The sequence below is a fragment of the Electrophorus electricus genome, chromosome 7, assembly GCF_013358815.1.
Source record: "Electrophorus electricus isolate fEleEle1 chromosome 7, fEleEle1.pri, whole genome shotgun sequence".
Taxonomy (NCBI): Eukaryota; Metazoa; Chordata; class Actinopteri; order Gymnotiformes; family Gymnotidae; genus Electrophorus; species Electrophorus electricus.
In genome coordinates this window covers 15,408,010-15,433,129 of record NC_049541.1, presented here as the reverse complement: position 1 = coordinate 15,433,129, position 25,120 = coordinate 15,408,010, and the positions used below count along the sequence as shown (strand labels likewise).

The 25,120-nt window shown below is 43.9% G+C and overlaps 1 protein-coding gene across 3 annotated transcripts in view; it reads left to right on the top strand.

The window, feature by feature from the left end:
* Nucleotides 1–206: 206 nt before the first annotated feature.
* The window catches only part of rap1b (RAP1B, member of RAS oncogene family), a 38,809-nt gene continuing 13,895 nt past the window's right edge, over nucleotides 207–25,120 (top strand). The window contains exons 1-2 of one of the 3 annotated variants that reach the window (XM_027002189.2): nucleotides 207–299; nucleotides 24,450–24,529. In XM_027002189.2, the coding sequence (XP_026857990.1) occupies nucleotides 24,470–24,529 (60 nt within the window). In that variant the 5' untranslated portion in view covers nucleotides 207–299; nucleotides 24,450–24,469. Of the gene's footprint in view, nucleotides 317–2,242; nucleotides 2,333–24,449; nucleotides 24,530–25,120 lie in introns of those variants that run through there. The other 2 variants (XM_027002190.2, XM_027002191.2) reach the window with 2 other exon arrangements.

The window sequence follows — 25,120 nt, the reverse complement described above, 5'->3', positions numbered from 1 at the left end:
AAGGCCTATTTGTGATTTTCCGTGTCTGTCCGAGCCGATCATTGTTTATATAAAAATGCCATCTGTGTAAACGTTTTCCCAGTGTTGCAGCTAAATGGTATTAGATGTGTTTCCGCAGGCGTCCGGCCTTTGCCATGCGCTCCCCATTCACCGCGACACTTCCAACTGTGGGCAGAGCGCAGAGGAGTGGTGCCGAAACCGAGGCTGCAACGTCATGCCAAACTCAAAACCTCACCCTACGAGGCGAGAGCGAGCACGGAGGCAGAGGCGCAGACAGACCGGAGCTTCGGAGTACATCTGTGAGTACGGGCTTCGGGTACGCTGTAACCTTACCGTCGCGACACATTTTGGGGCTTGTAAAGAGAACCGAAGGGTTATTTGGTAACGCGTAACACGGATATCGTGAACGGGCTTTACGACAGTGTTTCCAGTTCTGCGAGCGAACACCGAGACCGGTTAGATGTGCACAACACACGGTTTGCGGAAGAGCGGGTCAAATGTCTAGAATATGGCGGAGCTTGAGTGAAACAATTCAACTCCTAATATTTCCTAGACGTCGTCTTATGAATGTGGACTCTCGTGTTACTCTTATCTGTATCGAGTGCTCGTCATAATTAAATGGTAGGATTATACCGCATAGGTGTACTGTGTGAAGAATGGCGTTTTATTGTGTGTTATCTACGGCTCTGGAAGTTATAGCGGAAATGGAAAAGTTGTACGAATGAGTAATATAGCTGGGGGAACTGGGCGTATAGGCTTGGTCATGTTTTAAATGTCAGTAAACGAAATGTCTTCGGTAAAACGCCGTGGCCCATGCTTGCATTGTAAAGTTAGCTGTCTTCCATGCATTGTAGCATTAGCTAACGCACAAAAAGGTTTATTTAACCTTTAACGCAGTCTTCTCGCTCTTGATGTGCCTGATAGCGGCCCCGCCTAGTTCAGTGCTCAGTCGAAGACTAGTTTATTCAGTATATAAAAAAGAATTAAAATATAACGGAGTGATACAGATCTAGACCCAAATTTGAATTCCTGGTCCGTGTAATATCCGTGGACACGTTAATTCTGTTCCTTGTCAGGAATTGTCTTCTTGCATGTCATAGTTGTGAAAATGGGGAAGAGAATATAGCTAGTCAGTAGCATTATGTTGCAGTCCACTCTAAAGACAAACCACATAGCTTTTCTTCAGTTTGTTCGGGTGTCCTTTAATTGTTATTTTTTGTTTGCCTGTAAGTTTAAAGTCTGATTTGTTTTGTGTAGAAAACTAGGCGACAAGAGCATATTAAACCGGCCGTATATGTGTTTATAGTGGCAGGGAGTATCCTGTTGCGTCTTCATTTATTTTTAATGGCATAATCTTTTATGACACTGAGCTACAAGGTTCAGGCACATGCTTTTGGTTTTAAATTAACTGTGTGGGTATGTAGAATTTCCAAAAGTGTTGTGTGTGTTTAATGTGTGAGTAATGAGATGTTTACTCATCAACAAAATTTAGTATCATTTCCTGTTTTGAGGAGTTCTTAACCATAGACTTGTCATTGAGGAATGCATTAGGAAATGTGGATTAATTCTGAACCATGGAAGTGAGATAATGTGTCAGTGTTCAAGGCAGATAATTTCATACAGAATACAGACACATTGCTTGACATAAGATATTTATGTCAGATAAATGTTATGTTAGATAAAGCCTTATAAGGCATTGAAAGCAATTGGAAATTGCACAGTGTATCTTAGCATTTAGTTAAGTAATTTCTTTACGGGGGGTCTCCCTTTAAATTTGTTTTATCAGTTTTTACATGTGTCTCTTAAAGGCCAGTGCATGTTCATTATATAGCAGCAACTAGAACTGATCTCGGAGAGTGTGTGCCAGGATGGCCTCCCGCTGCCGTGGTCTGACCCCAGTCCTGTCCTTTTTGCAATGAAAGGAAGGAAATCCCCATGATAGTGTGTCCTCTTGAGCACACAGGAATGCCGGTTTAGAGGCTCCTTTGGAACAACAAAATGAAGCACCGTTGGCTTCCTTTTGGACAGGGACGCCCACAGTTTGACGCCATTATTGCCTTGAGTTAGATCCAGTGTCAAGGTTGTAAACATTCGTCTCTATAGTTACGTTCATGAGTACCAGTCAGTGGTTTGGTCAGCAGGTATAATAGGATGAAATGGATATTTTTTATGTGGCTTTGACATCTACTATTATTTTAATCCTGGTCAGGTTGCCTTTAGAGGCCAGGCTAATGCAGATTATGTGCTGAATCTACATTTGGGAATAGAGTCTCTTTCTAAGGAACATGGGAACCATCAAAGCAGATCTTCACATGACCACAGGAGCTAAATGGTAGGTCCTGTGCAAATACCTGGCATACTTCCAAAGGGCACTCTGTCATACTGAGCCGTATGCAAGTCGTATGGCTACAAAGGTAAAATGGCATTTAAGTACCTTCACCCTGTCTGTGAAAATAGTAGCAACCTGTGACTGTTGTTTTTAGCAAGCAGCTGATTCTATAAAACACAAAGGCTGTATGTAAATCCACGAGACCTTCAGGGAAAGAGAAAAGAGGAAAGGATACACTCTCAGGAGGAAAACGGGAAGGAGTGTGTGTGGGGAGGAAAACGGGAAGGAGTGTGTGTGTGTGTGGGGAGGGCAGGGTGGATGAAGGCGGTTAGGGTCCCATAGTGAGTTATCCTACTTCCTCTTCAGGCCAAAGGGCCTTGTGAAACCTGGTGGCCCTGTCACACTTTTCTTCCTTTTTCAGTCAGATTGTCATGCTGAGGGACCAGAGATGGATTTGGGGGTGTGTATAGATAGTTGACACATACTATCAGCTGTTGTTTCATCCTTTATCCTGTTCCAGTTCACTAGCTATTGTGCAGATTTGTGACCGTGTCTGAAGTGGCTGTCACTATTGTACTAAGGCTTGCTGGGTTAATATGGTGGCTGCAGTTGGTTCTTATGGTCACAAACTGTACCATTTTAATCCCTATGCAATTCTTTGACAGCATTGTCTCTATTCAGGCATGTAAACTAAACCTGATGCCAGCTATTTTGGCTCGTGCCAATTAAGGAGTTTTAGACATTCTCATAAGATGAGAATTAGTGCCCTTAAGGACTTTCTTCACTGTGAATAGAAGTAGACTGCAAGTTTTAGAAAGATATTTATTGGCCATTTTGCGTGTTTCAAATTGTCATGTGACCAGGGTTTTATTTTTCCGAAGCACTTTAGACCATATATTGCAAAAACTGAATGAAACTTTAAGAGCATTTGGAAATGATGATTCATTGATTGCATGTTCTCTTTGTGGAGGATACGTACTCTCTACAGCCACTATGAAATGGCACTTTAGGAGAAACACCTTGAGGATATGCAGTGAGAGGCTATAGCTCCTTTGTTGCTATGCACGTATTCTGTTTCTGTACTTTAGCTCCTCGTCAGTGTTCAATTGACTACGTGGCTACTTGTATCTGGATGTTCTTGAGTAGCTGACCACTGTCAACAGGGAGTGACACTGGTGTGTAAAACTGACACTGCTGAACCAGATAAACTTGTATCAGTTTAGGAACCTCAGTCCCCTCTTTGTTAATGTTGTGTTGAGAATGGTACCCCATCCAAATAAAATTCAGTTCACAGTGTGACTGGTCAGAACTGACCGGTGATGAATAGATGTTGGTGGACAAATTGTAGTTTCATAGGGGCAGCAGTTGTAATTGTACACTTGCACCTAACATGAGTGTGCGTGGCTTAGAGTGTGGGTACAAGGTAGGTGTTTCTAATAAAGTGGACGGTGAATAAGTGTGGAAACACATCCCTGGGGTCCGTGTACAGTAATCAGTCTGAGACCTGATGCCATGCGATACTCTGACATTTGACACTGAGCTTGGCTAGTTTGCATTGATCCAGTCTCCTGCTGCCTTTTTCCTTTCTCTCGTAATCTGCATCCCAGCCAGCTGTTTGTCACCAGCTAAGCTTCTTACGGCACTGGGGACTGTGCCATTTCCTCAGCCGTAGAAACACTTGTTTCAGCTGGGAATGCGCTACTAGCTGTGCTTTTTGAGTGTGTGGGGCATTTGCAGGGGCTGGTCACTGTAGAGGTGCTCCATGAAAATTCTGAATCAAATTTTGCATTGTCTTCATTTATTCTAGAAGTGTAAGTTTTTCTCAGTGCATGAACTAATGACTTGTTTCTTCTAAAGATTGGGCATAAATGGATTTTATCCCAACAAGGGGTTACTAATTGGCATGTTTCTTTCTTTTCTAATTGGTTTTGTAATTCATGCATAGATTCTCATACAGGCATGGTGTGAGCTTCCCCAGCTGAACAGGCATTGATTTTTGCTTCATTCATTTGCATTATTTAAAGGCAAAACACTCTTAGGGTGGAAATTTTAAAGCTATGTTGCATGTTGATCATTGCTTTCTAATTGTTTTTCCCCCTCTCCCTGACAACCTGTAACCTAGGTGAACTGATTGACTTGCAAATTGCATGTTAGGTAGTGTGTGTGGTCTAGGTTTACTGTGAGTTAAATCCTATACCATTTTGAGATATAAAGTGTGCATTTTGCATAACTTCCAGGATTGGACAATGGGCCATTATAAAATATCTTTGTTACTGTGTGACATGAGCTCAAATATCCCAAATCTCAGTTGCACATTACATTTTGTAGCCTGTGTGTTAATGTGCTTTTTTTGATAGTTCTCAAAAACTGATTCAGCTCTGGCTGATATGTGTAATTAACAGACCATGAAACAGGGGCAGCGATAGCTCAGTGGTTAAGGTACTTGTAATCGGAAGGTTGCTGGTTGCTACTGTTGGGCCCCTGAGCAAGGCCCTTAACCCTCATTTGCTGAAGTTGTACTCAGTCATAATTGTAAGTCGCTTTGGATAAAAGCATCAGCTAAATGCTGTAAATGTAAATGAAAGGCTGGTGCCTAGATAGGTTTTCGTTGAATGCTTCTGTGGCTCAGGTCAGAGCCTGTGAGCGTTCAGTTCTCTAAAGGTCTGCGTCTCTGTGCTGTATCTTAGAGCTGGTGTGGCTGACGGGGAGATGTGCTCCAGCTGGACCCTCTGAGCACTCGCTAACGCCACAGTTACGCCAGGCACATCAGCAGAGTATGAAGCTGAAGCAAATGATCCTGTGAGCTCCATGCTGCTCTCACCACTGTTCTCACCTCCTTTAGGATCTTTGAGGTTCAGATTCGGAGCTAATTTTATCTGGATACGTGTCATCAGCTGAATGTTGTGTCCATGTCTTAACCAAAAGACTGCAGCTACGTGTCATTGATGAGAGGAGTCTGAGGCCTACCTGTGGAGGTTTTATTTACAAAGCTTCCAGACAGATTAAATCTGTCGGGCCAGTTCTGCATGTGAGGGATTTTTAACAGGGAATTCCCATTTTTAATAAGGACTAGCTTTACATTAATCTCCCTCCCGCAAATGGTGCAATGCTGTTTCAGTGATATTATTTTTAATGGCACTTTTGACTAATCTGTCTTGAAAGTTTAGATTTAATCCAACAAAATGTAGAAATTTGCTAAAGCAGCAAACTCACAAGGAAACTCGCTTCCTAAATGCTCTCTGGCAGTTAGGATATATACACTTAACGCTTACTACAGGAGTAACAAGATCAGGTAGGCGACAGACATATCATCGTACTTTTTATAAGCAGTCTGCTTCTGATGTAATGGCGTTGGCACTTATTACATGGTGGTGATTTACATAGTTTCTTCTAGACCTGAGTTTGAAATGAAGTTCCGAAAGGACTTGTCTTACAGAAAAACAACCTGAGTGTTGTCTGCCCTGCTGTGGCTGGTGTTAATGACAGGCAAGAAGCATATTTTGTGCACTCATTAACTCCAGACTGTTTCTGTAGACTTTCACCTGTGAGCTGGAGATTGTCTGGTTGAAAACTAGTATTTTATTATTTCTGCAGTTAATATCTTCCTCTTCGTTCCAGTGCTCCAGTTTTCTTATCAGGTTTTGCAAGTCCAAGTGCTTTTATACTCATTCTTCGTCAGTATGCTTTGTAGAAAATGTACTCAGATTTTTATTTTTTTTTTTCATCAAACTTTGTTCTTGAATTTTTTGAAATACCTTTGAAATGCAAGCCCTTGCATTTCACTGGGATTTCCCAGAGAGATTGTAGATAATGTAGTGAAACTCCATCCCAGTCCCTTCTCTGAATTTTAGTTTAATTTGTGTTAAAGTGCAGTGGAGTCATTAATGCTGGCAGGTCACTTCCTCATAATCCTGACACCTCCTGTCCATCTCCTGTTCTTTATAGCATTTCATAGAAACACCATCAACAGTGGACTAGAGGAAATGTTGAATGAGTTTTTTTTTTTTCCTTCTTTTTTCCCTTTCTTTCGTTTTTACGTCACTTATCTGATAAAGCCTTCCTTCTAATATGATATGCTTCTGATGTGCCCTACTTCATCCTGCCATCTACTTGAAATACTTTCATTTTTAATGGCTGGGTTTCAAAAACTACTGAACCTCCTTCACCAAACTCACAGTAATTAGTGTGTAGAATCAATGACATAAATTACATGTGTTGGATGGGTTAGAACGAGCCGTGCATCTCCTCTCCAGTGAGCGGCAGTTTCTCATCAAAATACATGGTTTCTAGTGCTTAATGAAACAATGCATCTACTGCACATGGTCCAATTACAGACTCTGCAAAAATGAATTCTTCAGGTAATTTGACTGTATTGCCCACATCTAACCTGGAACGTGGAGACCATGCAGCACCCGGTGTACTTCCACCTCTGTGTTTTAAATGCTTTGTGACCTGTGGACAAAAATGTCATCCAAAGAAGGATAAACAGAACATATGTCTGATCTGGCGCCTTTTGTCTTGCCTTCTGTTTTGAGAACCTGGAAAACTTTACTTCAGTGGTCTTAATGAATTTCTACTGTTTCAGTATTCCAAGGCCTCTCTGCTGAAGGGAATAAGAGGATGCTGATGTTTAGGTGAAAAGCATTTGAGTGAAAGAGGAGTTAAACTGGGGTCAGGTGGCAGGATACAGGCCTTGCCATGTTTATGGGCATACATGTCCACCGGTCAGATGCACCCACAGGAACATAAAAATGAAAACTAACAGTGGGCAGAAGTAGACTAGCGTGATTTGTAATACACACACATGTAAACGAAAAGAGCAGCAGCCAAGCTACAGAGAGTTAATGGTACTTAGTAGGCAAGGCAAGGTCTTTGTTGCCTTTTGCAGTTACTTGAGAGAATTATGTCACCTGAATTGAAGGTCAGTGGGACATTTTTCTCATATTCATGTCATTTATTGATGCTGTGCTATTGTGGAATCCATAATGGTTGTTTTGATTGGTGGTCTTTTATTCAAGGCCACTGTAGTGCTACAACTTCACAGAGTGAGTGGTATTCAGTGAACACCTGTGACCTCTGAGAAATGTGTGCTTGATTATGGATCCCATTGATTCCCAGGAACTATGGACACCCTTCTCAGTGGCTGTTTGCTGTGTCTGCATATCAGTCTGTCTGCTAGCCTGGAGCTTGAGACGTGGTAGTGGTCTGTGTGGCTCTGTTGTATGAGGGAGTGACAGGTACGTGCATGGTCTCGTGCACGGCTCCATGCGTGACTGTGTGCACGCTGCATCCTCTTGGATCTCCATAAAGGCAGTCACTTTGAGGTGTGTAGGTGTTTTACAAGCTTCTAAGGCATGTGCATGAATGTGGGTGGGTGGGTGTGTGTGTGTGTGTGAGTGTGTGTGTGAGTGTGTGTGTGAGTGTGTGTGTGAGTGTGTGTGTGAGTGTGTGTGTGAGTGTGTGTGTGTGAGTGTGTGTGTGAGTGTGTGTGTGTGTGTGTGTGTGTGCACAGCAAAGACATGTCTATTCCTATTACACTGAGCACCTACGCTTTAGCTCAAGCTCTGCCTCACTTGTCGAAATATTTAGTTGTGTTTCCCATGGACTGACACGTGAAGACTCCCATGGCTTGCCTCCCATGGGAGAGCGGTGCTTCTCGACTACTTCCTCCAAGCGGCAAGCTAACTATCCCTGCAGCTCCGAACAAAGCATGCACTCCACACGCTAGGCACGGTCACAGCTTACTTCTGCATGCCTCCTCATTCTGGCTGACACCAACTCAGCAACTCTATTTAGCTCATGTGTACTATAACCACTGTGTGCTGGGTTGATCTGTTCGACAGCAATGGCTGCTTAATTGCCCCCTTCCTGGAACTATAACTGGAATTGATTCTTCACCCCTCCCACCCATTATTGGCCTAATAATGGCTGTTTGTTGTTGTTTGGGTTTTTTTTTAGCTTCAATGCACTGTTCCTTATTATAGGTTTTGCCTGTGGGCTTATTTTATATAAGTCTACTACTGGTGTTTTCCAGTGTTCATGCTTTTAGTTTTTCCTCATGTGAAGGTTCTGATATCTGCAGTTTATTCGTAATCATTTGGTTCACTATGGTTTGTCTAGTGTTAATTGCACCCCCCCCCCCCCCAGACATAATGTGTGATATTCTAATGGACTTTTGTTAGGCACCAGTGAGTACTTTGTTTTTATACTGGAAATGGGGGTGAGAGAGAAAGCAGAAAATAAGAGATTTGAAAGTGATGTCCTGAAGCACAGCCGTTTTAAATGTATGTCTACTGTTTTGCACCAACCAAATGGGCATTACACAGATTCCAGTGATTTATTTTTTTCTCCCCATTGTTTGCAAATGGAGCATTCTTGAAAACTGATTTATTTATTTTATTTATTTTTTAAATTAAAACATGGCTGACATCCAGTCAGCTACTTGTTGCTATACAGTTTTCATTTGACAGAATGACTTCACTGGCCATTGTTTACATGCTCTGTATAATTGGAAATCTGTTAGCTGATATAAAAATATGTAAATAAGATAATGGGATAATACACACCCGGGCACTTTTGGCTGGGTTTAATTTGACAGGTTTACATCAATGGGTGTTGCGTACAGGCTCTCTGTAAAATTGGTATGTATCTCTTCTTTTCTGTTGTTTATACACGTTTGACAGTGCTGTAGAAGTTCTGACAACATCCAGGATAAACTTAGAAAATTGAAGCCACTATCAGAAACCAGTAGGTGAATCGATGACTTGCCTGTTCATAGTTTACATCTTCCACCTGGGCTCTACTAAACTCATCCTTTTTAGTGGGTTGTGGTGAATAGGACTGAAACAATACAGTTACTTTTGGTCCCTAAGTATGGAAAAAGGGCCTTTCCCCCTTCAAAGGCTTTTCAGCCCTTATGGATAAAGCAGACCAGGATAATGAGAGAACTGCACTGAAGTTCCGCACCTGTTTGCCCAGTGAACTTTCAACCCTGCCCTTTCCAAGCAGGAAGTCCCATTAATGTGTTGCAGCTTTTGCCATTATGTTTGGTCCCTTCAATTACATTTAAATAATTGAACAGGAACCCCAAAATTTACATGTATGCTCTAACTACTATGAAGTGCACTCTGCTGTATAAATAGACTTTTGACATAATCTTCCAAATAGAGAATTTAGAGGGAATCTTAGGTAGGCAAAGCGCATGTCCCATTTTGTAGTTCAGCAGTCTTAATATTGTCTTTAGCAAAGACATTAGGTATACATAATGTCAGTAGCACACTGAGAATGGAGAACCTTTTGGATGTTGGGATTTGAGTAATGTTTACTGCATCTGATGTATTAATTGGTCCATGTTCTGGAAGAGTAGTCATTAACTTGTACAATAATCTCCTCTTTTCTGCAGCTGCCAGATAAACTTGCTACAGTTGCTGCATTCCTTATTAAACGAAATCCCAACCCACCTCATCTGCTTCAAACAGAATCTTTTTCTCATCTTGTACAGTAGGAGGCTGCCTTAATCAGGGTGCAAGTAAATACCACTCTAGAAGGTCACTGCCAACAAAAGGTCTTCAATGCCCCCCCCCCCCCCCCTTTCAGCCACTGCCACCACCATCCATGTAATCAGACCTGATCTCAGACCTGGCGCTTTTCCCCCAAGCTATTATGTGTTGTTGTTTCACTGTAGTATCAAGTTTCATGGTGGTATATACATTTTGTTTGTACATGGGGGTTTTTGCTTGACCCAAGTGTCTGTCATGTCCATGTATGTGAATTCAGCTAGGTGTGATCTGTTTTAAAGTCTTCTCTGTGCCCATGTTTGTCTGAGGAATGTCCTGATGGGCTCTAGTTTAATACGATTTACATATAGTTTGTATATAGCTGCTCAAACCCTGTTTTAAATGTGACTAGTGAGCAGAAATAATTGCATAATATACATGAAACCCTTCATTACCCTATGGTACCTCCCTTTTTTTAAGTGAAATAGGTGCAGAGTTGTTCAGCTTTCTCTCTTGGTTCCCTTTCTTTCTACATTGTACCACTTCTGCATTTTGATTTTTTAAAATTCTTTCTCTTCTGCATTCCTGTGGTCTTCTCATCTTGGTGGCTTGGTTTTTGGAATCTACCCGCATACTGGTGGGCTATCGATTACAGAGCTCATCTCCTAACTGAATGGAGTTTCAGAGTCTCAGGTTTGTGTGTATGTGTGTGTCAGAGTTGGCTCTTGATCAGGATCAGTATGGGAGTGAGGCAGCCTGCCTAACTCATGTACAGTCACGTTCTCTCTGGTGACATCACCCACAGGTCCTTTGCATGCACAAGCATTGCTATGTTTGGCCTGATTTAACGCCCCCCCCCCCCCCCCAAACACCACACGTGCGTGCGCACACCCACACGTACACAGATGTGAGCAGAATAGCAAAATAGAAGAGTGGACAAAGCAATAGTGGCCCATGAACATTAACTGCTGTAATGCTGCTCTTCATTGTCTTTCTCTTTCTCATTCAGTCCCCCCCAACCCACCCCACGTTCTCTCTCCTATTCACCCTCCCCCAGCTGCTTTCATTCACATACTCTTCAGGTCAGTGTGTTAGGTGGCTTGGCTGCCAGCCAGAGGCTGTTGGTGAAGTAAGGACCCAGTGATTTCCCCTGCAGTCTGGAATGGGACAAATAAACCACACAGCTCCACTCTCCTGCCATCCCTCCACTTATGCACTGTGGTTGTGGAGGCTTGCACATCATCTCATTCTAACACTCTGCATGGAATCACACATGGAATGCAGCATAGATGTGGGTCAAGGTGGCTGCCCTTCGACTGCTGCTGTTTTATGATGTCTGTGGTTGCCAGTGAGCATAGAGTTTTAGGACTGGCCTGCAAACTCCCCCCTGGCACAGAGGTCCGTTACAGAGAAACGCTCGTAGGGTGCCATCACAGACGTCTCTGAGACGGCGCTGCTTGAGGTTTGTTAGACAGGGCTATCTGGTTTCCTCTCCCCGAGGGGAGCATGAGCCACGCGGAGGGCCCCACGCCCTAATCTCACGCTGCAGAAGCTTCCTGCTGCCCCATGTCTGTCAGAGACATGCACACTGCAGCTCCTCCTGCCAGATGCTGAGCAGGGCACAGTCCAGCCCAGGCTCGCCACCCTCTTACCCTCATCCTTGCCAGCTCTTCCGAACTTACTCGCTGTGTGCATATATGTGCGTGTGTGCGCGTGCCAGTTTCCTTTTCTTGACCATAGTCTGTCATTGCATCTTCCTGCATGTGGTTGATTGGGGGCAGTGTTTGATTATGTACTGTACAGGAGGGGGAAGACTTTGTGTGCGCGAGAGAGTGAGTGAGTAAGTGACTGGTGTTCACATCTGGCTACCCTATGCTTTAAGTTGGGGGCTTAAATAAGGGGGCAGGAGTTATCTGCAAGTTCCTAATGGGGAAATCTGTGCTTTGTAAAGTCTTTAGCTTTGTTGTCGTTTTTCCCATTGTAAAGCCACAAGTGTCATTCTGAAACTCATTTAGTATTTCATACATTACTTACATTACATTCATACATTACTTTTCCTGTCTTCTTTTGTTCTCCTTTCTTCTCTCATTTACTGGAAGCTTAGAACATCTTAAAATTAAGGATCTCAGGGTTCGACTTGAAATATTCTGAAATCATTGCTAGGGTTGCTGTTTCTGTGGTACCACTGAGTAGAATACAGCAGTGCTAGGTTGTGTTCCCAAAAGTTCTTGTCTGTGGTCTCAACTGCTCTGTTGCCCAAACTTGTTAGAGAGGGTCTGTGTTGTAACGAGTCTAGGTGTCTTGAGATGGGTGTGGCTAAGGATCCTAAATTTCTCTCTGTAGGCTGTGATTTGCACACATCTATAGTGCATGTGGAGACAAGCACACTCCACCCAAGTGTTCCTGAAAGCTGGACGCTCAGCAATCGGCGTGGAACGCAGCCATTTAGGTTCTTGCGTTCTATGCTTTGCCGCTCTCTTGCTTTGGCATCGCCACATCAAACACCAACCACTGTCATGCTAGCCATCAACCTGGGGCTAATCGGCAGGCACAAAAGCAGGAAGCACGGGGAGGCTGAGGGACACACACTGTTGACATGGTACCATAGATTAATAGTTAACATCTTCCATCTCGCTGTGTACATTAGCAGCCACTCCATCTGTGGCCTGTCTTCTTTCACGCATTCCCTTCCCGCGAACGGTCCTCTTAATTCTTTCCACGTTTAGATTGGGTGCGGTTAGGACGCTGTGTGTGCTTTCCTTCTAATTCCCCAAAATGTCCATCCGTCATGGCCTCGAATGTCCTCCCGCACCTCCACACACTTCACTGCTCAGTTTTTTTTTGGAGGTGTTAAACAGCACAAAGATATTTGTTCTCTAAACATTATAGTGTCTTTTTTTTTTTTTTTTTTTACTCATTGGGTGTGATTTTCTGCATAGAGTGATGACTTCATTTCATTATCTACTGAAGTAATATCTTTTGATTTAAAGCAGTGGTATGGATAATGATTTAAAATTAAGCAGGTTCAGTTTCTCTGCTATGAAAATGACACTGTGTGTTTTCTGTCGTTCGCAATGGAAAAGCATTCTGTGCCCACCCACTAACAGATCCACTCACTCAGAACAGAGGCTGCTTAAACGTGGGTGCTAAAACTCGCTCAACTCCAAACTGGCCACAGTATGAAGCTCGAGCAAATATGTGCCAGTGGTATTACAGGAGAATTCATTCCCAAGAACACAGGATCTCAGATTAGTGCTTGAGGACAGCATATCTTTTCAGGTACAAGACTTTGCTTTTGACTCCTGTTTTTTTCTAAAAATGAAGATATTCGGTGCAAACACTATTGGGATGAGGCTTAGTATTACTGTGAGTGGTATTGCGAGAGTGCACGTTGTGACTAGCTCTGCTACCATGTCACTGGAGTAGCACTCAGCAGTATGGCACCCTCAGCTTCTGATTAAGCTCCTTATAGGAGCAGTGCACTTCTCTGGGCAGGTTGGGGAGCAGAAATCACCTACTTGGTGTACCTGTCTTGCGATGCAGCATTCTGTCTGCCTCCATCTGTGGACTCCTGCATTTGCCATGTGTTTGTCTGAACAGACTGTATTTTTATATAGAACCTGAACACTTTCATACAGAGACTGCAGTATTTGCATAGCTATTTGTCGATGCTGACACCTGACAGATGTACTTCACATATCAGGGTTTCCACGAGTACATTTACTGCATGCATGCTCAACAGAAGACCACTTGTTCAGTAGGAAAAGTTATTAGTAGTTAACCATTGTAGCATTTTACTGTCACAGTGATTATTAATCTCCAAATATTGAATTTGCCAGGAGATGTATCATCTTTAAACTGTGGCGTGTAAATATTCTCATAGTGCATGGTGCATATACTGGCTATCGTGTGGAACAAGCCCTGCGCAAGCCTGTAATGTATTGCACAGCATGGCTAAATGAGCCATAATTCAGCAGTCTAGCTCACTAATGATTTATATATAGTTTTTTTTTTTTTTTTGCTTTGGTGGCTTATGGAAGTGGCTGAATGGCTAGTACTGGTGGCCTCTCTGTTGGCAGCTTAGTGCAAGCTGTTTGAGGATGCTGCACATGTGGGCAGAGTCCTGTCAGACAAAGAAATGACCCCATTAGATTGGGGTGAGTGGATTATGTCCTCAGTGGTGCCATCTATGTCATACTCACTGGCTTACTTTTGCTGTGTCTCTCTAACAGACAATAAACAGTATAGTACATTTACTTTCAAAGACTCTTGGGCTGATACTGTTCCCCCACTGCTGAAGACTTGGAAAAATATTTTGAGTATGTCGTCATTTAAACTTTCTCTAGCCAAAACGGCCGACGCCCATGTTTTCATCGAGGGAGACCCTCAGAGCTCTCCTGTATTACCTCTTTCTGCTGTTCATGGAGTCTAAAATGGCAGAGCAGAACAAGAGTAGCTCCACTCCTCTACATTTCACCATGGAATTCCATCGAGGAGAATTTCGTCCCATCTGGCTCTCCACCTTAGGCTCAGGGTTTGATGAAAGACAGCAAGGCAGGCCTAGCAGACAGTGTAAATAAGTGAACTCCATAAAAAGCATGGAGCCAGGCAGAAGAGGCACTAGTCTCCTGGGTGGTGTTGAACTCCGTGACTGCTTTCTTTTGGCTGTGTGATGTTCAGAACTCTGGCGCATAAGAGGGCTTTTCCCATCACACCAGACTCCAGCAAGGGCAGGGGGCTGCAGGTTGGACCCAGCAATGAGTGTTCATTCTATGCGTAGGCGAGCTTTTCAGTTTATCAAAGAAAATTGGCAAATGGCTAGATTCTTTGTTGAATGTTGGACTTGTGTCGCTTGCCTCATGGGCTTGATCGTCTGCATTGTTTGAAAGCTCTGTAGAAGAATAGCTCTGTAGCAGCTGGGCTATTTTAGATTCACATGTTTCACATTCAAGTGTGGGCACTGCACAAATGAGATGCTACTCTGGATGCTACAGGGATTAACGCTGGTGAAACCATGTTAAAGTGAACATGCTTTCCTCATGGTAAAGCTAATCCTGTCATTTTACAGAAAAGCTACATGCAAAAATTCCTTACTGATATTACTGAATGATACTTGCAGGCCTGCATCCTGCAGTAAACCTCAGCCCTTTGGCTGCATCATGCCATGCATCATCATATAAAGTGCAAGCTAGTTGATCAGACTGGGACTGTGAGTCGAGAGTAGTCCCTCTGCTTTTGCGCTATGGATGAGGTCAGGCCCCTGAGTGACTGTGGAAAGTAAAATTTAGCTGCCTGCTCTCCTGGGAGTGTCACAGATTTGCTGCGACCGCGAGCTGCGAGAGGGCGTGTGGGTTGCCTTGGGGGGAGCATGCTCACAATAATCCCCAGAGAATCTTAGCAGTGTAAGAACTAACCCCCATTTGTCACAGTCAGTGTTCCAAAAGCACACAGTAGACTGTTTGGAACTGCACATAGTATCCAGTGAGTTGTTTCAGGGTTGCATTATATGCTGCCGAGTCTCACTGGTGTGTGTTACAGCAGCCAGTCAGGCTTGAACGAACGGCATGCAGTTGTAGTTCAAGTGCCTTCAGATGAATGCATTTGCGATTTAGTTTTTCCCACTTTTTTTTTCTCTGCTGTGTTGAATTATTCTCCACATAAGAGGTGTGCTTTTTGACATTGTAATCGCAGCATGAGTGACTGCAATGTAATGACTATATCAAGCCAACAAGACTGCCCAGTCAGAATATGCTGCTGATATTGATGGTGGTCATTTTATTGTAATGGATGTTCAGCTTTGATCGCTAATTGAGCTCATTGGCTGAACCTGGATCCATAACCTGGCTTTTAGCAGCTTCGCTTGACTGATTTGGAATTTGAAATGTCATGTCTATTTTATTGTCTGTAGTCATTATAAACATCCCCCTAAAATGTGCATGTTTATGTCCATGCAATGAACAAGATGAACTGAAAGCATTACTTGTCCACAACATTCAGCATTACTTTCTTGTTGGTGAAATACCCCCATTTTCTAACATTTAAAGCCTTGCACCATTAAACATGTTGATGATAAATATACTAAATATACTAATATGACCGTGTAGCTCATCACCTGCATACCATTAGTGCTGCTCAAGAATTTGTCCCAAGACTGTCTTGTGTTGGTGAACAATGAAACACTGGGGCCGAAACACTGGGGCCGAAACACTGGGGCCAGAACACTGGGGCCAGAACACTGGGGCCAGAACACTGGGGCCAGAACACTGGGGCCAGAACACTGGGGCCCATTATGATAGCTTGAGAATGACCCAGTTATTGGAGAGATTTTCCAAGACCACCACCTCTTCTCCTGGTTACCCTGCAAAAATTCAAGACACTAGGCACAATGTGCATTGCTTAAAAGTGGTCACGGATATAGCTGAGCATCTAGTAATAATGTCTCCTTCAAATATTTATGCGGTAATGCTTGGAGCAAATCCTGGTGGCAGTTTGCGTGATCTGGCGTTTGTGTTCCATGATGCAGTGTTTCTGTGTCACTGGTCTGTGTCGGGCTGACTCATGTTTTGCTTGATTTAGCCAGCCTTTACATTTGTCTTCATTACAGTTCCTCTCTGTGGAGACATGGAGCACATCACTATGGCCTGATGATCTTTATGGACATGACAAATGGATATGGAGTTTTGTGTATTGGGACTTCACAGTGAGCCAGTGGGTAGAACTCACCATGAAATCTGCTCCACTGTCTTTCTCTGAATGAGTATAGTAACACATCTCTGTCCCAAAACCCATATATTTTAACATGGCCAGTACTGCAGCTTAAGCGCTTGACTCACCCTTTCTAGCAATTGTTGTCATGCTTCTTGTACAAAAAAGTAAGGGTTTATTAACCATGTGCTGGTTGTGACTCCTGTGGACTCCAGGAGTTATAGCAGGAACGCATCTCTTTTACCTGTGATGTCACTTCCCACACTGTCCTCCTTAATCGTCGGTCATGCCAAAATGGCTTCTCAATCTTTTTTTCTCTTTTCCATTTTTTTCCTTCATTTTTTCTTAACGCTGCTGTTCTTGTTGCCTGGTGACCATGTTGCATATTCTCCCCTCATTGCCGCCCCACCTGGCCTGAGACGGTCTTGATTTAGCAGTTAGCCTTCCCCTGCCCTCATTAAAGGGATGTTCTATAACTCTCCACAACTGCCGCGAGAGGGTTAATGGCTCCGGAAGAGACCCATGTTGGGGAGGGGTCCCTTTAAGACCATGTGTGACTTGGCCTCTGTCAGTTTCCTAGCAGCAGGGTCTGCTCTCATCTCCCTTTTCCTAAAGCTCCTCTCCTGGTGGGCATCCGCTTGTCTAATTGCTGCCTGGGCCCCAGTGAGGGCAGCTACAGCGGTGGGTGCCTTGCGGGTGAGGGGCATGCTGCATCAGGGATGATAAAAGTGTAATGGGCTCAGCTGTAGGCCAGGCTGAGAGTGCCAGGGCATTATTGATCAGGGACCAAGGCTGAAGGCGGGGCCCAGGGTTTTGTCAGGCTTTGCAAAAGCACATAGACGAGTCAGTAAATGCTGTTTGGCCTGCTCATTTCATTTTGCCCAGAACCGTGCGCACGCGTGGCTGTGTGCGCATGTTATGCCATGCAACTGCATTGCTGTGCTACTCAGTGTCCACCACCCCTAACAGTTTAGTAACCAATTACACACTGTGGCCTACAGCAATTGATAAATCGCTTCAGTGACATGGTAAAAAAAATATTGCAGCCTGCTTCATACTATTTAGCTCTCACATCTCTGCTGGCCATTTGCAGTCTGTCATGATTTTCCCCTCTACTATATTTTATTATTATTAACATGCTCCATCTCTCTGTGTGGTTTTGGCTTCTCACTGGAATGTAGTAGCCTATATCATTTCATTTCATGTACACCGGACTGTGGCATATTATTTAATGGTTATGATGAGCACTTGTATTGCCATAAATTAGCAGGAAATGCCCATTTCCAGAAACATCAGAAGCATGAATGGCTGAATCCCTGCAGAGTCGAAGTGTTTGAGCGGCACACTCTCTTCTTGCTTGTCTGTGTGCCAGTTTGAGCCCATTTGTATGGAACCGGAAAAACTGGCTCGTGCCATGATTTTCCAGCTTATATGCTGAAATGAACCGGTCCAAGAGGGGGAATACTGAGAGATGTGAAAAGTGAGATCTCCGTCTCCTGCCCGGCGCGCCCACTCTGCTCCTCACCACAACTCGGTTCCATCATCCATTACTGCTGCTGGCTCCTCCGCTTTAACAAAGCTGCAGAATGACCTCTCTTCTTCCCGAAGTCTATCCTGCGTCGACCCGCATTGCAGACTAAGCCTGGCACCATGGCTGTGAGCCCACATCCTTCCTGATGTAGCGCAGTAGCACACTAATGGTGTGGCCAGGGCTCTCTGTGCCTCTTGCCTTAAGTTGCGTAACACAGACTATATCTCGTGATCCCAGCATAGTTATAATTCCCCTTTGTGACAGACCGTCATGTGAGCAGGACAACGGGTCACTCGGATGATTTTCCCTGCCCAGTAACCAAGTGCCATTTAGGCGGTGGCAAAGATGTTGGCAGTAGGTTGGCGTGCAGTCAGTCTGTGACGTTGCACATTATTCATCTGAGATTACAATCCGGGAGACTGAAACTTATCTACCTCTTTTATTTGCATTTTCTTTGTTACTCTCTAACCTCTCTCTCTCTCTCTCTCTCTCTCTCTCTCTCTCTGTGTCTCTCTCTCTCAATCATTGGTGCCCATTGGTGCCGGTGCTGTTCTGCTGTGAGGGTGCCAGAGTCCAGCCTGCATGCTGCTTTAACTGATGTAAGGTTCTTTTGGATCTGCCTCTCCCTGGAGCTCAGCTGACTGCAGGCAGCCAGATAGGATACTTGTGTGGGGCCACACGGGTGATCTCTTCACTCGGGTTGCCACTTTCCATCTCACTCTGCTGGCCAAGTCAAATTGCTGGCCAGACTCACGTGCTTACTATTAGATCCTGGATCATGGTAGGGCTTCCAGGAGCTCTGCCTGTTCTGTTGGTTCACCCGTATCAGATTTGAAAGTTTACTGACTCTACAGAGTTTTACGGTGGCGCAAAGTGTCCTTTAAACAATTGAGATTAACAGTGGCATTTTGCCTCAGTGAGAACAGAACACATTATACCCTTTCGGCACACGGAGCCCTTTGATGGGTTACAGTCCAAACCCGCTGCATTAACTAAACTGGCACTGGTGAAGAAATCTTCAACTTAAAGGTAGACTCCTGGTATTAAAATGGCTATTTATTGGAAAATGGGTTTTGTTTTTGTGTTGTTTTTTTTTGGGGGGGGGGGGGGGGGGGGGGTTGGTTGTGTGACTTAGTTGCTCAGTCAAAACCCTTCTTATAAGCCACTTGGTTTAAATACGTACTGAGCTGCATAATAGTGTAACCATTCCAACAACACTGAGCTTGCTTAATTTCAGTGTTTTTTATTTATATAAACATATACCTTTTCTAATGTAATTGGTTCCTCCTCCTAGAAATTCAGAATCACATCCTATTTGGAAACCCTGTGCACTTCACTTCAACTTTGAATCTCTTCCTCTCTATATATATATATTTCAGGCACAGCCAGGGGAAAAAGAATGACAAACAAAATTTTCCCTACAAAATATCCCCTGCAAATGCAAAGCTTACACCATGCAGTCCGATTGGAGCATCAGCCGTGCTTACCGTGCGACGGTGTCTTATATTTAGCAGCTTCGAGTGATGGACTCATATAAATGTAGCACAGCTGTTTTGACTATGCAATTTTTGGGGCCTTGGACATTATTTGAATTAGTGTATTTTTAAAGTCGAGAGAGCCTGCACCTTATCTGGCCTTGTATCTCCTGATGGTACACTCTTGTTCAGTGCATTGCTGATTTGCCTAATGAGTGCCTTGGACTTTGCAAGTGTCATATGAAAAATTTGTGCTGCAATATTCATGACCTTCCCTTTAAGTTTCTCTGTTTCGATGTAACCACTCTCAGGGGTCACGAACATCATAATCCTTAATCTACACAGTATTACATCTTTGCACATTGTGAACATCTGAGACACTTTGCTTCCCTTGAGTCCACTGGCCTACATATTTTTACTTAAGACATGCCTCAGGACATCTAAGTGGTGTAGCTTCATGGCTTCTTAGCCATTTTGTGCTGGAATCTTTAACACATGCACGTGTGTGTGCGCGCATGTGCACGTGCTTGGAGAATGATTTACTATAGCACGGTTAGGTCAGCTCTCATTTGATGTCCCGTTTTAACCTTGGACCAGGGTCCCCCATGTGTTTCTGAATAGGAATGATGGGCCAGTGCCTGAACTGAGTCTGAACCTTCCCCACTGCTCACAGGGATCCCTATATGGCTGTCTCTTCTTCCTGACCTTTACAAAATACACTGGCACTGTTCATGAAGCGCGAGGCCCAACTGCTCTTGTGTTAACATGGATGCAAATGGCAGGCAGCGTGTCAATCCCCCTCCCCCGTGATCTTGTTTTCATTCGAAACAGATGAAGAATCGGGAATCATCACAGTGGTGCAGATGCATAATCCGTCAGGGCAGCTCGCTTCCTCTTTCATGGGATGTGTTACTCATGAGCCCAATGATGACAGGCAGGACTGGTTACTCTCCAGCTGCCTGAGGAACCCATGCTGAGGTTACTGAGAGAGAGTTCCTGTTGAGCTATATCTGTACCAAGGATATGTAAAACTTTGAGGGGGCGAAAGCCAAAAATGTGTGCATGGAAAAAATACGATAAAATTGAGAAGTTTCTGTTTTTTTTGATGGAAATAGATAATATCCAGTTTCGTCTGAAAGAGGTTTCTGGTGGGGTTTTCCCCCTATTTAGCAGTTTCAAATAAAACTGTCTTTAGTCTCCCCTAGCATATTGTCCCTCTCTGAATTCTTGAGCTGTTATTTCAGTAGGCACACATCAACTCTAATGAGAGTTGATAAGAGATCCTATGGCTCGAAAGTCTCTAAAAAACATAGCTACACAGTCACCAGCACCAGATACTTTGCTTAATGAGTAAACAGCTAAATAAAAAAGCAACATTAAATCTGATGTGGAAATTATTCCAAACACATGGTGCACTTTAAAAAGAAAACCAACCATCTCTGATTATTAGCATTTTTAAAATAACTGATAATATACAAAGGAGGCTTAATCTCTTAGATAAATGGAAAACTCTGTTGTAATTACTGTCCAAAATTCCAATATCGTACCGATAATGATAAATTGCCGTTATTGGCAATAAAATGTTAGTCCGCAATATATTCTGCACCTTTTAGTTTTCTGTTCTAGTTTTGTTTATTTAGAGCTACATAGATCAGCAGCACTTCCCTGTTTGTGCGTGTGTTTGGATGAGTGCGTGTCATATTACTTTTCACACTCACAGGCACACACATGCACATTCTTTCATGCATATACCTCTGTCACCTTTTCTGTGTGCCTTATTTTTGTGTGTCCTTTATTTTTTTCTTGAGACAGCATTCATATGAATGCATTTATATAGACTATAAAATGAAAGACCCTTCAAATAGTTTGGATGAGTACAGCCATGGCGCAGGTACTGTCCCCAACCTTATCGGTTTAGCCTCATGTAGCACCTTTCAGATGGAGGTGCTAGATTGTTCAGGGCTAACAGCTTGAGAGAAGGCATTGTGAGATGCCTCTTTGTTGCTTTGTTCACATGCACACTGGACTGTGCTCATGAATGTTTCACTCAGGAGTAGACTGATTCAGGAGTGTTGGTGATTTTCTCATGGACTAGAACCACTTGAAGCCCCCATGGTCTCGCATTACACACTGGCTTAGATAACAGCGCAGTGTACAAATGGCAATGCAAGTATCACAGGCCCAACTCAATACTCAACAGATACTCAACCCCAGTTCCTAGATGCTGGAGAAGTGGAAGATTAAAGCAGATTAATGTTGTCAGTTTAAACTCATTAGCATTGTGTATGACTATGCAGCTTGAGTCAAGAGGAGGACAGGTCTGTCATGGGCATGGATCTAACATCAGTTTTTTGCCCAAGCATACATGTAATACTTGTTGGTTCACTCGCTCTGTTCCTGTATCAGGGTGTGGGTGTGTGTGTGTGTGTGTGTGTGTGTGTGTGTGTGAGATTTTTGGCAGAGCTTGATGCATCTGACCGTTATAGTCCTGAAGACGTGTTGGTGGGAGGGGTCATGCACCACTTCCTGTTCTAGTACACCATCACTCATACTATAACTCATTTGCTGTTTCTCGTTTAAAAGTGCATTGAAGTGCCTGTCAACAGGCAGCCTGGTGTCTTCTGATACCCAGCATGCATGATGAGGGAGAAAAATCATTTTCTTCATTACACAGGCTTACATTATCCTTTGAAGCACTTGGCACACTTCTGAATTAAGCTTGATGGCATTTTGCAGTTGTAGCTACTTGTTACCACCCACTTACTTGTACTGCCTGACCTTTCAATATCTGTCCCCCATGCTGCCTGCCCTCAGACCTGTTGCAGGTTTCATAGGGGTGAGGAGGTTTACTTGTAATCCTTTTTTAAAATGTTAGCTTCCCTTTAATGTCACCCTTTTCTCAAATAGCTCTCAATGTCCTTCCTCAATGAACACGGTCTCAGAGTTCTGACAACTGCAGGTGATGTACTGAGGTGCTTCATGCATCTCTTTGGAAACTTCCTCGTGCTCCTCCACATCTTCTCTGTGACTCCTGTAGTCTTCCCTGCCCTGAAATCCTTCATTCTAAAGTGATCCATGTTCTTTGCTGTTTTTAACCGTGTTCTTCCTGTTTGCATATAGTGATGCAGCCCACATTAAAGGGCATGTACGTGCGTGTGCATGCATGCTCATTGGCCGCGTGTGTGTGTGTGTGTGTGTGTGTGTGTGTGTGTGAGACCTATAGTATAGACTGTCTTCTTAAAGGAATGCTGTTTTCTCCCATTTTATGGCATGTTCCTATACTGATGGAGCATGTCACAATAGAGGTCTTATCTGCACTGTCATTTTAACTAACTTTGTTCTTCGAACAAACCTATTTTCCTCCCACTCCCCTGCCTTTCTCTCTGCCTGTTGCCAATGTAAATGGAAACCACAGAATTAGACAACAGCCCAAGATTTGTTCTTTGGTGGGGAGTTATTTAAGCTCCTCTTAAAAGTAGTGGAGTCTGAAGTCCCAAATGGCTTGTATTTCATTAGATTTGTATGGTGCACCCCTTTAATCAGCCAGCTCCGCGCATACTTTGTGAGCCAGTGTGGCTCCACACAATGTAATGATGCCTGGTAAAAGCTAGTTCTATCTGATAGGACCCTCTCATTTTCCTCAACCTGCACTCTTCTCATGCAGAATGGGCTCAGGTCTGCGGGGTCTGGACTGGATCAGATGTGTGATGGGGACAGGTGGTTTTTTTTTTTTGCTGTTGGATTGATTTTTATTTACGACTCCCAGTACCGGATCAGCAGCAGAGCTCCTGATGTTTTCTGCCCAAGCAACTTCCCATCTAACAAGTTGTGAAGAGTGAGAGTGAATAAGAAAAGGGAATAAAATAGTGTGTGTGTGTGTGTGTGTGTGTGTGTGTGTGTGTGTGTGCGCGCGCGCGCGCGTGAGGGGGAGAGCATGAGAGTGTGGTGGGGAGTTGGGTTGGGGTGTGTGGGTGTGTGTGGTCTAGTATATGTTATGCTCTGTGTTATACACTACCCCACCCATCATAGCAGTGTTTGTGTTTCTGAAATAGAGAGTTGCGGAACCATCTGGTGGATTACCCCAGAAACTCTCACTTGCCCTTGTGTGAGGTCTTGACCTTTCGAAGGTGTTGTGGAGTTGCCACATGTTAAAGCTTTTGCTAATGGGCTGTTGTCGTAGAGGAAGTCAAGAGCTTCATAGACCGTGCCAGAAATGTCACACATTTACTCAAGCAATGAGAAGATAGGTTAACACCTCGAAAGGGAATGAACCTCACACCTATCTGGTAGCAGGCAGCCTGTGCTGTGGCACCCTGAAGGGTTTCTTGGCACGTTATGGGTGTTTGCTTCTGTATTTTTATGATTAGGTTTTTGTCCTAGAGCTTTAAGTTGGGAGTCAGGTGATTACATGGTGAACCAGTTAATCTGTTTACTTAGTCCATTGATTTACACATTTTTTAAGGCTGTGCTTCTGAGTGTGGGAACAGCCTGGCCTGTTGCTGGAACACGAGTTCGAACTCTCATTCCATGATGTCAATCGGAGCGATGCCAGCCAATTGTGTGCATCTGTCAGGTCAATTATTCAGAATTGGACTGTTGGTGTTCACTTTCATATGGATTCGGCTGCCCTGTGACATTGCATGAGCGTCAGCACGAAAAGATAATTTGGTATAATCGGGCTACACGTGTTTGAATGATCTAGTTAGCAGGTGGGACTAGGCTGCACCCACTAGACACTGGCCAAATTGGACCAAAAATTGTGTGAAAGATATATTAACCTGTGGTTATTTGTTTGTATGTGAAACTTGGGAAATCTCAAACTCTTTATTTCATGAGGCTAGAATGACTGACTGACTGTTTTCATGAGTCTGAAGCTGACAGTCTCACGCTGATTTTTATTTATTTATTTGTAGGTGAATAACAGACACACTGCATGATGCGTGAGTACAAGTTGGTGGTCCTCGGCTCTGGAGGTGTTGGCAAGTCCGCTCTGGTAAGTGATCACGTCCCCTCTCGCCTCATTCAAGCTAAAGTTGAACTGCATTAGTGCATAAATGATGATTTGTCTTCTGCAAAGGTGCCATCCATTTAGATGTGTGTGTACGCATGGACACATGCCATTTCCATGTCTGCTCGTCCTTGTTCCTTGACCGCAGCGGCTTGTTTTCCTTGTCCTTCCCTGCCCTGCCCTGCCCATCTCCCCGGCACGGCACGTTGTCCATCGAGTCAAGGCAGGCTGTGAGAACATGGCTGCCCTATGCTTTGTGTGTCTCAATCTGGTCTCGTCTCATGAGTGCGTGAGGCAGCCGAATGACTCGGCGAGTGCCTTCCTCTAATTTCCGTTGTGGGAGTGGGGGCGTGAGCGTATCTTGACCTGTGCCGAGTGCCAAAACCCATGTCTTCCTGAAGAGCGCACGTAAAAGTCCTTTCTTTACCCATGCCTTTCTTACTGCTATAGGCATTTAACACCTGAAGAGAATGTGGTACTACTTGTATACTTAGAGCGAAAGTTTGTACGTTTTGTGAAAGAAGCGATCCAAGTCAGGCAGTTGTAGCCAGAAAGTGTCCTGATGATGAGCGGTGA